The sequence below is a fragment of the Chiloscyllium punctatum genome, chromosome 30 (assembly GCF_047496795.1).
Source record: "Chiloscyllium punctatum isolate Juve2018m chromosome 30, sChiPun1.3, whole genome shotgun sequence".
Taxonomy (NCBI): Eukaryota; Metazoa; Chordata; class Chondrichthyes; order Orectolobiformes; family Hemiscylliidae; genus Chiloscyllium; species Chiloscyllium punctatum.
Window position 1 is genome coordinate 12,372,105 of NC_092768.1, and position 14,336 is coordinate 12,386,440.

General features: G+C 46.2%; 1 protein-coding gene across 1 annotated transcript; it reads left to right on the plus strand.

The window, feature by feature from the left end:
- Nucleotides 1–11,409: 11,409 nt before the first annotated feature.
- Nucleotides 11,410–12,423, plus strand: LOC140455082 (uncharacterized). Its single transcript, XM_072549746.1, has one exon. The coding sequence runs from the start codon at nucleotides 11,410–11,412 to the stop codon at nucleotides 12,421–12,423; it is 1,014 nt and encodes a 337-aa protein (XP_072405847.1).
- The last annotated feature ends 1,913 nt before the right edge of the window (nucleotides 12,424–14,336 follow it).

Consider the following 14,336-nt stretch of genomic DNA (forward strand, 5'->3'; position numbering starts at 1 on the left):
TGAGGAATTAAGGGCTACGGGGAGAATGCGGGTAAGTGGAGTTGAAATGCCCATCAGCCATGATTGAATGGCGGAGTGGACTCGATGGGCCGAATGGCCTTACTTCCACTCCTATGTCTTATGGTCTTAAATGTTGTAATTGTACCAACCTGCACCACTTCCTCTGGCAACTCATTCTATACATGTACCACCCTCTAAGTGAAAATGTTGCCTCTTAAATCTTGCCCTTCTCACTTTAAATATATGCCCTCTAGTTCTGGACTTCCCCATCCCAGGGAAAAGACCTTGTCTATTTATCCTATTCATGCCCCTCATGATTTTGTTAACCTCTATAAGGCCACCACCGATTCAGCCTCTCATAGAGTCATAGAGATGTACAGCATGGAAACAGACCCTTCCGTCCAACCCGTCCATGCCGACCAGATATCCCAACCCTATCTAGTCCCACCTGCCAGCACCTGGCCCATATCCCTCCAAACCCTTCCCATTCATATACCCATCCAAATGCCTCTTAAATGTTGCAATTGTACCAGCCTCCACCACATCCTCTGGCAGCTCAGTCCATACACGTACCACTCTCTGTGTTAAAAAGTTGCCCCTTAGGTCTCTTTTATATCTTTCTCCTCTCACCCTAAACCTATGCCCTCTAGTTCTGGGCTCCCCAACCCCAGGGAAAAGACTTTGCCTATTTATCCTATCCATGTCCCTCATAATTTTGTAAACCTCTATAAGGTCATCCCTCAGCCTCCGACGCTCCAGGAAAAACAGCCCCACTCTGTTCAGCCTCTCCCTATAGCTCAAATATTTCAACCCTGGTAACATGCCTTCTTCACTACCCTATCTACCTGCGACTCCACTTTCAAGGAGCTATGAATCTGCACTCCAAGGTCTATTTGTTCAGCAACACTCCCCAGGACCTTAGCATTAAGTGTATGATTTGCTTTCCAAAAATGCTGCGCCTTGCATTTATTTGAATTAAACTCCATCTGCCACTTCTCAGCCCATTGGCCCATCTGGGCAAGATCCTGTTCTGAGGTAACCCTGTTCGCTGTCCACGACACCTCCAATTCTGGTGTCATCTGCAAACTTACTAACTGTACCTCTTATGCTCGCATCCAAATCATTTATGTAAATGACAAAAAGTAGTGGACCCAGCACCGATCCTTGTGGCACTCCATTGGTCACAGGCCTCCAGTCTGAAAAACAACCCTCACTATCACCCTCTGTCTTCTACCTTTGAGCCAGTTCTGTATCCAAATGGCTAGTTCTCCCAGTATTCTGTGAGATCTAACCTTGCTAATCAGTCTCCCATAGGGAACCTTGTCGAATGCCTTACTGAAGTCCATATAGATCACATCTACTACTCCGCCCTCGTCAATCCTCTTTGTAACTTCCTCAAAAAACTCAATCAAGTTTGTGAGACAAGATCAAAGTTCAAACCAAAGTTCAAACCCTCCAACCCTGGCAACTTCCTTGTTAATCTTTTCGAAAGCCTTTCAAGTTTTACAACATCCTTCTGATAGGAGGAAGACCAGAATTGCACACAATATTCCAAAAGTGGCCTAACCAGTGCCCTGTACAACCATAACATGAGCTCCCAACTCCTATACTCAATGCTCTGATGATAAAGGAAAATATACCAAATGCCTTCTTCACTATCCTATATACCTGCGACTCCACTTTGAACCTGCACTCCAAGGTCTCTCTGTTCAGCAACACTCCCCAGGACTTTACCATTACGTGTATGAGTCCTGCCCTGATTTCCTTTTACATAATACAGCAGCTCACATTTATTTAAACTAATTTCCTTCTGCCATTCATCAGGAATTCCTGATGAAGGGATTTCGCTCAAAACGGCAACTTTCCTGCTCCTCGGATGCTACCTGGCATGCTGTGCTTTTCCAGCACCACATTCTCGTCCCTTAAAGATCAGCCAGGCCACCTACGTGTGGAATCACAGGAGATGGATGAGAAATCTTAACAAGTATTTCCAATCAGTGTTTACTGTGGAGAAGGATATGGAAATTACTGAATTTGGGGAAATAATAGTGATACCTTGAAAAGAGTCTATATGAAGAGAAGTAGGTACTGGGCTTCTTAAAATGCAGAAAGTTGGATAAATCTTCAGGTGGTGATCTGGTGGGCCCCAGATAGCTAGGCCCCTTGCTGAGATATTTGTCTCATCAATGTCCGTGGCTGAGGTGTTAGAGACTGGCGGTTTGGCTTAAGTGGTGTTATTATTTAAGAAAAGTGGCAAGGAAAAGCCAAGGAATTATAAATTGATGAGTTTGACGTCAATAGTGGGTAAGATGTTTGAGGAGATTCTGAGAGACAGAATTTGTTTGAATTTGGAAAAAACAAAGACTGATTAAGAATAGTCAAGATGGCTTTGTACATGGGAAATCATGTCTGACTAACATGATTGAGTGTTTTTGAATAGCTGACAAAGAAGATTGATGAAGGCAGAGCTGTGGATATTGTCTATATGGGCTTCATTAAGGGTTTGATCATGTTCTACGTGGTAGATTGGTTAGCCAGGTTAGATCACATGGAAAACAGGGAGAACTAGCCATTTAGATACAAAATTGACTCGAAAGTAGAAGACAGAAGGTGGTGGTGGAAAGTTGTTTTTTAGACTAAAGGCCTGTGTCCAACAGTGTGCTGGGTCTACTGCTTTTCATCATTTATATAAAGGATTTTAATGTGAACATTGGAGGTATGGTTAGTAAGTTTTTAGATGACACCAAAATTGATGGTGTACTGGACAGTAAAAAGGGTTATGTCAGAATACAATGGGATATTAATCAGATGGGCCAAATGGGCTGAGATGTGACAGATAGAGTTTAATTTAGATAAATACAAAGTGCTGCATTTTGGGAAAGCAATTAGAGCCGGACTTATACACTTAATTGTAATGCCCTAGGCAGTGTTGCTGACCAGAAAGACATTGGAGTACAGGTTTATGGTTCCTTAAAAGTGGGGTCATAGGCAGACAGGGTAGTGAGAAGATTGCTTTCCTTTATTGTCAGAGCACTGAGTATAGGAATTGGGAGGTCATGTTGTAGTTGTACAGGGCATTGGTTAGGCCACTTTTGCAATACTGTGTACAATTCTAGTTTCCCTGCTATAGGGAAGATGCTGTGAAACTTGAAAAAGGTTCAGAAAGTATTCACAGGATACTGAGAAGGTTGGAGGAATTGACCTATAGGGAGAAGCTGATTAAGCTGGGCCTGTTATCCATGGAGCACTGGAGGCTGAGGGATGACCTTACAGAGATTTATAAAATCATGAGGGATATGAATCAGGTGAATAGCCAAGGTCTTTTCCCAAGGGTGTGGGAGACAAAACTAGAGCTCATAGGTGTCGGTGAGAGCAGAAAGATTTAAAAGTTTTTCATGCAGAGGGTGACGCATGAATGGAATGAGCTGCCAGAGGGACTGGTGGAGGCTGGTACAATAACATTTAAAAGGCATTTGGATGGGTATATGAATAGGAAGGGTTTAGAGGGACATGGGCCAAATGCTGGTAAATGGGACTAAATTAATTTAGGATATCTGGTCAGTATGGATGAGTTGGAATGAAGAGTCTGTGTCTATGCTGTACATTTCTATGACTCTGTGACTCTATGGTGAGAAATTGGCAAGTATTGATATTCAAGGAATTTACAAGTCATTGACCATGAGTCACAAAATGCTACAATGAGGGTGGAGCAAGCAATTGGGAACACAGATGGTATGTCTGCATTTATTATGAGAGGATTTGGTTGCAGCTGTAAGTCGTTGCAATTGTACAGAGGTTGATGAGACCTGACCTGGAGTATTGTGTACAGTTTTGGTCTCCTTATGTAAAGGATTTACTTATATGAGAACTCAGAGGATGGTCAGATTAAACCCATGGATAATAGGAGTGCCTTATGGGGATGATTGAGGAAAGTTGGTTTGAATTCTGCAGAATCTGATTGAAATGAAGAAAGTTCATTCAGGACACATAGAGTGGATGCAGATGTTGTTACTCTTGGGATCTAGCTCCAGGAGACAGAGTCTCAGAATAAGTAGGAAGCTTTTAAGACAGAAATGAGGAAGTACATCTTCATTTAGAAGGTGGTCTACCTATGTAGTATCAAATGGCTGTGTTGATTGATGATTGGAAAATTGCTGTTGTACCCTTTGTTCAAGAATCAAGACAAAAGATGGGAAATTCTAGGCCGATCAGCCTAACCTTGGTTGTAGGTAAATATCTAGAATCCATCGTTAAGGATGAAATTTCTAAATTCTTGGAAGTGCAAGGTTGATTAGATCAAGTCAGCATGGGAGGTCGTGCCTGACAAACCTGTTAGAATTCTTTGAAGAGGTAACAAGTAGGTTAGACCAGGGAAACCCAGTGGATGTCACCTATCTAGACAGCCAATAGAACTTTGATAACGTGCCTCATGGGAGGCTGCTGAGTAAGATGAGGGCCCATGGTGTTCGAGGTGAACTACTGGCATGGATTGAGGATTGGCTGTCTGACAGAAGGCAGAGATTGGGGATAAAAGGTGCTTTTTCAAAATGGCAGCTGGTGACAAGTGGGGAATGATTCAGTGTTGGGGCCACAGCTAATCACTTTATATATTAATTATCTAGATGAAGGGACAGGGGGCATTCTGACAAAGTTCCTTGAAGATATGAAGTTAGGCAGACAGGCAGGTAGTACTGAGGAGGTGGGGAGGCTACAGAAAGATTTAGACAGTTTTGGAGAGTGGTCCAGGAAATGGCTGATGAAATTCAACATGTGTAAGTGCGAGGTCTTGCACTTTGGAAAAAAGAATACAGGCATGGACTATTCTTTAAACGGTGAGAAAATTCATAAAGCCAAGGTATAAAGGGATCTGGGAGTGCTAGTACAGAATTCTCGAAAGGTTGATTTGCAGGTTGAGTTATGATTCAGAAAGCAAATGTAATGTTGCCATTTATCTCAAGAGGGATTGAATATAAAAGCAGCGATGTGCTTCTGAGACTTTATAAAGCTCTAGTTAGACCCCATTTAGAATAATGTGTCCAATATTGGGCCCCACACCTCAGGAAGGACATACTGGCACTGGAACGTGTCCAGTGGAGATTCACATGGATGATCCCTGGAATAGTAGGCCTAACATACAATGACCGGCTGAGGATCCTGGGATTGTATTCATTAGAGTTCAGAAGGTTGAGGGGAGATCTAATAGAAACTTGCAAGATAATGCATGGCTTAGAAAGGGTAGAAACTGGGAAGTTGTTTCCATTAGGCAGGGAGAATAGGACTCGTGGACATAGCCTTCAAATTAGTGGGGGTCAATTTAGAACGGAAATGAGGAGACATTTCTTCATCCAGAGAGTGGTTGGCCTGGGAATTCATTGCCATGGAGCGCAGTGAAGGACAGGACATTGGGTGCCTTCAAGGCAGAGATTGATAAATTCTTGATCTCACAAGGAATTAAGGGATATGGGGAGAGTGCGGGTAAGTGGAATTGAAACACCCATCAGCCATGATTAAATGGCAGAGTGGACTTGATGGGCCGAATGACCTTGCTTCCACTCCTATGTCTTATGATCTTAAGCTCAAGACAGAAATCAATCGATGTCTAGGTATTAAGGGATGTGGGGTCAGTGCAGGAAAATGGCAGGATCTAGTTGAGTAGACTGGAAGGGCTGAGTGACCTCTTTCTGTTCTTACATCCAGTGTCCTCAAAATCCTCTTCTCCTTTTCTGATACTCTCCTCTCCTACACAACCACTATCTAACTAATGAGGTCTTGATTTTGGCAATGCCTTTTTAAAATCTTTTTTTTTGCATAATCCAGAACAAGTTCATCCTGAAAAACAAATACAGATAAAAGATGTATGAGAGATTTATAAGTGATCCTTTGGGCATCGATAAACTTTGTGAGGCAAATGTCTCAAATGCAGTGGACTACTCTGTGAAAAATAAGTTAGAAGTATTATCTGACTCTTTTAAGAATAAAGAAATGGGTAACCTTGAAAAGAGCCTAAAATTTCCCGCTCATTGTGATTTTTCTATTGCCCCGTCTGATTGTGCCCCGCTTTGAGGCATAAACCTTGATCTGTTTGCAGACCAGGAAGACTGGGTCATTACCTTAGCCCAGCCTTTCTCCCTCTGTTTTGATGTAGCTGAATTTTTTTAACTGCCAAAATATGCTTTATTCGAAAAAAATGCACACAGAGACACTAAAGCAGATCTGTACAGACTTTGCATATCAAAAACATAACAACATTGGAATTTGACATTCCCTGCAGTAGCTAAACCAAAAGCATTTCCTACTCATGCAGGATACTGCATACATTTGGGGCAAAGAGAGGATCTGTTAACTGAACAGACCCTTGTTACACGTTGTCAGAAGGGCCTTAGACTGTGACCTTTGCCCACTGCGCCCTCTCGAACACTCTCACCTCGCTGATTGAGAATTGCATCGACTGTGCCTGACGTGACACAGCGGCCTGAAGCTTCACACGCTGATTGGATAAGACTTTGGCAACATTAAACCGATAGGAGAACGACATCGGTGCGTCCGCTGGTTGATCCTGACGTTTCCCGCTTTCTGTCTTCAATAAAAACTATTGGAAGTAGCAGCGCTCCGAAAGCTAGTGGTTCCAAATAAACTTGTTGGACTATAACCTGGTGTTTTGTGATTTTTTTTAAACTTTGTACACCCCAGTCTAACACCTGCACCTCAAAATAATTATCAGCCCCTAATAGTCCCAACTGGCAGCTGTTCATTCACCTCGGCTAATTGTTATACACCCCTTTGTCCAATTCTTCTCGCTCCTTGGGCTCTATCTCCACCTTTCTTTTACTCTTCACCCCTTCGCCAATCCTATTTTCTTCGCTACCATCAAATCTTCTGACTTTCTTTCCACAGATGCTCAGACCTGCTGAACATTTTCCAGTTTGTTTTGGCTCTGTCCTATATTCACTTTAAAACAAACACACGGTGCAAATCATTTAACGGAGCTGATTTAGTAAGTAATTTCACGTCAGGCAGCACTGTTGCAAAAATTCTGTCAATACTCAGCCCATCGAGCACGTGAAAAGCAGCAGTTTTCAGGTCGGTTGTATTTCACATTTGCAAGTTTATCTGCGTTTCAGCACCTGCATCAGCGCACAACTAATCTACAAAATAAAAAAGCACCAATGTCTTTGTATTGTGCATGTCACTTTTGCTGAGGTGCTCAAATTGAAATTTAAAACCATTGTTTAAGAGAACACGTATGTGTACAGCATAAAAACACAATTACTTTCAGCCCAATTACTATAGATAAGGTATTTGCTGGTAAAGTGAAAACTCTTCCATGTTGAACATGTGAGTGGCTCTCAAAAGAGCCTTTTTGTATTCAACTGTCTCCGGTCCTGCGCCTCTATCTTCTCTTCATCGCAGTCGCCCGCTTCTTCCCCCCAGGTCTGCACCCCGTCGCTGTCAACCGCCTCGATGCTCTTCCCGCCTTGACCACCGCTTTTACTCTCTTCCGGGGGCTCTTCGCAGTTATTTTTCTGGATGGTTTGACCGGCAGCCCTGCCTTCAGGGCAGTTTTCTTGGCTGCCGGCACTTTCTTGACACTTCTGGCACTGGCCCTTCTGCTCCGGCAACACCTCTTCCCTTTTAGCGTCAGGTGGGGCTGCAGGGACACCGAAGAGGAGCCCTTGTTAGCCACGGTACTAAACGACGGGTCCAGGCGACTGGGACCGCCCTTCGATTTGTGGCCCGCGGCCGCAGCGGTTTTCCTCAAGGCACCCAGTTTGGCTGCCAGCTCACATTCCCTGGTGGCAGCTGCCGCCCTCAGGATCCACTCAGCAGTTGCGGCCTCCTTGCTGCGCTTGTCCTGGCGTTCTTAGTGCCAGTTGTGAGAGCGACGGAAACGCCTGCGGCGTGAGGGGGTAGAGTCAGATAAAGGAGTACTGAGAATCTGCGTTTTAAACAGAACCACATCTGCCATCGCCCTCAGCGGCAGACGCGGCAAACGGCGGAGCGGCGGCGGCCGTGCCCCAGATAAAGGTCCCGAGCGGACGGGGTAGAGACAACCTGATGCCTTGCCCCGCCCACCTCCCGCGCCGAGCGAATCCAGAGCGAGTTGACCTGTCCATCAAATCCCGGATTGTCATTGAACGGGACTGGATTCAAAACGGACACAGGATCATTAAAAAAATAAACAGAATAGATTCGTAAATAAGAGAACCGTCGGGTGAGAGTGAACTGGATTTGGAGAGGAGAGCAACAGCACTCCTCTGTCTAACCTCATAAAGGAATTACATTTTCATTTATGATTTGGATATTATGGGCTTTAGGGGCTGCTAATTCAAATTATTCTATTCATAGAAATCATAGAATCCCTACAGGCAATCCCGATATGGAAACAGGCCATTTGGCCGAGCAAGTCTACACCGACCCTCCAAAGAGTAACCCACCCAGACGCATTCCCCTATTACTCTACATTTACCCTTTGATTAATGCACCTAACCTACGCATCCTTGAACACTACGGGCAATTTAGAATGGGCAATTCACCTGATCGGACTGTGGGAGGAAACCGGAGCACCCGGAGGAAATCCACACAGACACGGGGAGAATGTGCGAGCTCCACACAGTCAGTTGCCCTGGGCTGGTATCGAATCTGGGTGCCTGGCGCTGTGAGGCAGCAGTGCTAACCGCTGAGCCACCGGGCCGACAAATTTTCTCAGCTGGTTATAATTCTTACAGAATAGATTCAGCGATCGTAGAACAGAATTGTAAGATAAAATTGTAGAATTGAATCACATAAAATGGTGCACCATATCCGAATACAGTGGTCAACCATAAAGTGCATCTTCCACTAGAAGCATTAGGGCACAATTTGATATTATAGGATAGCACGACAAAAATCACGGAGTTATTACAGCGGAGAAGGAGACTGCTCAGTCCATTGCATCAACATTTCTTCTCTGAGCAGTGCCAGGCTACTTGTTCTTTTTTTCTTGCCGGAACCCGGCGCACTGTTTTCTTTCAAAATAGTATTCTGGAATTCACGATTGAACGAGCCTGCAGCATACTTCCAAGTAGTGCATTCCAAATCCGGAACAGTCACTATGTAGAAAAAAAATCCTTCTCACATCACATTTAGTTTGTTTGCATATTACCTACGCCGTTTCATTTTGCATTCCGGAACCGATCTTGTAAACCTCTTCTGCACCATTCTGTTCTTGATTCTTTTACAAACATGAGCACTTTCTCTCTTTATCTAATCTGTCCGGACTCTCTGTCCAGATCTCAATATTTTGACAACATCTGCCAGATCTCCTCTCAGCCTTCTTCTCTCCAAGGAGAACAGTCCTAATCTCTCCAGTCTGCCAGCATAGCTGAAGTTTCTCATTCCTGGAATTAGTCGTTTAAAACCCTTCTGAAGTCTTCCAATCTCTCCCAACGGGCCCAGAATTGTCAACAATACTCTAGTGGAATCATACAGTCATGTACACATTCAGCTCATCCAACCCTTTTCTGTGCAGCGCAATGCAATTTAGACCGGTAGTCCTCACTGCAAGTTTACTTCCCTCAATTTCTGTTTGATATTATTAACCCTCTCCGATTCCAATGATATCCAGGATAGAAGCCTAATCTAAAATATCAGAGAATGGGAAATTTCTGAAACTGAAACAGGTTGAGTCCTGAAGTTACAGAAAACAGGTGGAGAAACAGGGTGAACGCTTATTGTAGAATCACCCAACTACATAATTTTTAAAAAGAGATAATGCCTTTTGGTCCGTTGTTTGAGTACTGCTTCTCTGAAGATCTCGTTCCCATCCCTTTCATTGTACCTTTTCGAAGGAGCTCCTGTTCGATTTTCTTTTGAAAGCCATGATAGAGTTTGCATCAGCCTTCTCCCCCATTCAGACAGTAGGGGCAAGATCGTAAACACACACATTTCAGTGATTCAATAAAATTACTACTAACGTAAAAGTATATGACTTTAGTTATCAGGTATAATTTGGGTATTTGGATTTTCAACCGAATTTACAGTATCTAAGCGATTAGCTGCTGCAACGTAAAACAGTGAATGTAACAGTGAGAGTGTTATTTGAATTATTCGTTTAAGTATGACTTTTCACAATAATAAATGTCATCTGGACATCTTGCTGAATATTGTTAAAACGCACACAATGCCAGGTTGTAGTCCATCAGGTATGCCTAACGAAGTAGCAGTATTCCGAAAGCTTGTATTTCCAAATGACCCTGTTGGACTATAACCTGGTGTTGTGTGATTTTTAATTTTGTCTACCCAGTCCAACACCGACACCTCCACATCACTGCTGAATATTGACACACTTGAAAAGAAAATACCTGTACCCCATCGCTTATAGATTGAAAGTGATCTAATTTATTATGAAATCCAGAACAGATGTGAGTGGAAACTATCTCTAGAAAGTGAGCTATGGGATACTAATTTGCAAAGTTAGTGAATGTTTAAGGAATCATGAACATTAAGACATGAACAGCACAATTTTCTGCCCGTGTTCTATTTCAAATGCATGGCTTGGAAGATGCAGCCGTCGGTTTTACTGCGATAGGTATCCAGGTCAACGCGTCAACATTTTAAAACATTTTTTAGCTCAACACTGCAAAGACACACAGAAAGCTGCTAGAGAAAACTCAACACATTGGGCAGCGCCTGTCTGAGGGGGAAAAAAGAGATTAAAAAGAAAAGAGAGAATTGCACACCACGCTTTTAACTTTTCGTGTCTGTTACGTTTCTTCTTCGGGACCCAAATGGTTTCCTGACGTCGGAGGTTGTGGGGGTTGGGGGGCGAAGAAGTGGAGAGGATTAAGGAAGGAAGAAAAGGGATTTAAAAAGTGGACGGAGCCTGGATAGTGATAAAATAATAGAAGGAGCCGATAATTGAGAGATGATTCGGAGGTGCCGGTGTTGGACTGGGGTGTACAAAGTTAAAAATCACATAACACCAGGTTATAGCCCAATAGGTTTAATTGGAAGCACACTATCTTGCACAACCACCTGATAAAGGAGCGGCGCTCCGAAACTCAGAGTGCTTCCAACTAAACCTGTTGGACTATAACCTGGTGTTATTTGATTTTTAATAATGGAGAGATGGAGGAAGACTTCTTGGGGGTGGGGGTGGGGGGGGGGGGTTAGTGGGGGGGAAGAGAAGAAAGAAGGCGGGATCTCCTTCCACTGCGTCCGCCCCCGCCTTATAAAAGCGGCGGTTCCGAACCTGCAGGGGCTTTTCTTGACCGTCATTGGGCTGGTCAGTGGGAGATTTGCGTTTCCCCCTTCATCGCTTTGGTGTTGCTCTCCATCATTTTAAATTTGAACATTTGCGTGCGTTGGAAGAAAACTCAACATTGAAGATAAGAGACTGAAGAGGAAAACAACGACCAGCTTTGGCGGGGCATGGCCGACGGCAGCCGGAAGGTGGACGATGCCGGGGACTCGGGCGAAGGGGGGAGGCCGCCCGGCTCGCATCCTCGAGCAGGCGCCGAGAAGGGGGCGGGTAAGAAGAAGAAGCAGCAAACCCAGCAGCAGCAACAACCGCAGCAGTTGAACCAGACGCAGCAGCAGAATTTGCAACAACCGCAGCAGCAGCCCCGGCCCCGCTCTCCGCAGCGCCGCAAGAAGAAGGAGCTCACCATGGCCGAGCAGATCCTGCAGGTCGCCGCCGCCACCAAGGAGCGGCGCGGCATCTCGCTGGCCGCCCTCAAGAAGGCTCTCTCCGCCAAGGGCTACGACGTGAGCCGCAACAACACGCGGGTCAACCAGACGGTGAAGAACCTGGTCCGCGACGGCTCCTTGGTGCAGACGGCGGGCATCGGCGCCTCGGGCTCGTTCCGCTTCAACCGCTCCGCCGCCGGTGTCGGAGGTGCAGGCGGCGGCGGCAGCAGCGGCTTAAAGAAGGACAAGGACAAAGCCAAGAAGAAACGTGGGGCGGTCAAACGCCGGCACCAAAACCCCGTCTCCCGGAGGTCGCCACCGGCCCGCCTCCGGAAGAAGCCGACCCGGCGCAGAGACGTCGTGGGCGCCGCCGGAGGAGGGACTTGGACGGGAGCAGGTTCCAAGGGTCGGAAGGTGACCGTCCGGACTGTTCGCCGCCGCCGCCAGCAGCAGCGTCCCCGCTCCCGCCGCGACGGAGGGAGAGGAGGCCGCCGCAAACCGCGCGTCACCGCCACCGGCCGCCGGGGTCCGGCCAAGAGCGTCCGCCTGAAGACCAGCTCCAGCCTTTCTCCCTCCGTGGCCACCTACTATTACTACTACTACCCGTCTCCCGCCCGGAGGCCGGCCCGGCTCTACGGCAAGTACAAGCCTGCGGCCCGACACCGCGGCCGGAGGGTGCCCGGGTACGGCGGCTCCCGCGGGAAGCCGCGGGTATCCCGGGGCAAGAGGCTGGGCGTCCGCCAGAGGAGATACTGAAACGCCCGCTCAGCCATTTCTTTCCGGGGGAAGAGGACGGAGCCGCTCTGCCGCCTCACACTTCTCTCTCTCCCCGTTTCTCCTGTACAAACGGCTCTTTTCAGAGCCACCATACCGCGTCCAGAAAGAACAGCTGGATCACACCCACCATTTGAGCTTTTTTTTCCACAGGGAATCACAGGGAATCCGCAGTGAAATCCTGAAGGAGCATCTCTAGACTGGAAAAGTTTTACTTGCACATCCACTAATATCATTTATTGTATCCGTTGTTCCCAATGCGGTCTCCAGGTCCTGGGCCTCCTTCACCGCCGCTCCCTCACCACCAGACGCCTGGAGGAAGAACGCCTCATCTTCCGCCTCGGAACACTTCAACCCCAGGGCATCAATGTGGACTTCAACAGTTTCCTCATTTCCCCTTCCCGCACCTCACCCTAGTTCCAAACTTCCAGCTCAGTAACTGTCCCCATGACTTGTCCAGACTTGTCCTACCTGCCTATCTCCTTTTCCACCTATCCACTCCACCCTCTCCTCTTTGACCTATCACCTTCATCCCCTCCCCCACTCACCCATTGTACTCTATGCTACTCTCTCCCCACCCCCACCCTCCTCTAGCTTATCTCTCCACGCTTCAGGCTCACTGCCTTTATTCCTGATGTAACGAAACGTCGATTTCGAAGCTACCTGCTGCCTGAACTGCTGTGCTCTTCCAGCACCACTAATCCAGAATCTGGAAACTTGTAACTCCTGTTTTCTCTCTTTAACAGGTGTAGCCGCCAGAGTTGCTCAGGATTGAATTGGATTTATTGTCGCATGTAATGCTTTGTCTTGCGAGTAATACAGGCAGATCACAGAGTTAAGTAGCATAGACAGTAAATTATAGGTAAACAGCGGCAACAATAAAACACAGGTACAGGTGAATGTTAAGAGTTTGTGAGTCCATTCTAACAACAGTCCGGTAGAAACCTTTTTGGCTGGTGCATGTGTTCAGGCCTCTGTCCCTTCTCCCTGATGGTAGAGGTTGTAGAAAAACATTGCCAGGGTGGGATGGATCTTTGAGAATGTTGGTGGCCTTTCCTTGACAGATGGGAGGTTGGCCTTTGTGATTGTCCGGGCCGAGTTCACACTCTCTGTAACTTGAATGGTACAGTTACCATTCCCGGTAATGACACAAAGCTGGGTGGCAGGGTGAAATGTGAGGAGGATGTTAGGAGATTACAGGGTGACCTGGACAGGTTAGGTGATTGGTCAGATGCATGGCAGATGCAGTTTAATGTGGATAAATGTGTGATTATCCACTTTGGTGACAAGAACAGGAATGCAGATTACTACCTAAATGGAATCAATTTAGGTAAAGGGGCAGTACAGAGAGATCTGGGTGTTCTTGTACACCAGTCAATGAAGGCAAGCATGCAGGTACAGCAGGTAGTGAAGAAGGCTAATAGCATGCTGGCCTTCATAACAAGAGGAATTGAGTTATAGAAGCAAAGAGGTTCTTCTGCAGCTGTACAGGGTCCTGGTGAGACCACACCTGGAGTACTGTGTGCAGGTCTGGTCTCCAAATTTGAGGAAAGACATTCTGGCTATTGAGGGAGTGCAGCATAGGTTCACGAGGTCAATTCCTGGAATGGTGGGATTACCTTACACTGAAAGACTGGAGCGACTGGGCTTGTATACCCTTGAGTTTAGAAGACTGAGAGGGGATCTGATTGAGACATATAAGATTATTTAAGGATTGGACACTCTGGAGGCAGGAAGCATGTTTCCGCTGATGGGTGAGTGCCAAACCAGAGGACACAGCTTAAAAATAAGGGGTAGGCCATTTAGGACAGAGTTGAGGAGAAACTTCTTCACCCAGAGAGTGGTGGCTGTGTGGAATGCTCTGCCCCAGAGGGCAGTGGAGGCCCAGTCTCTGG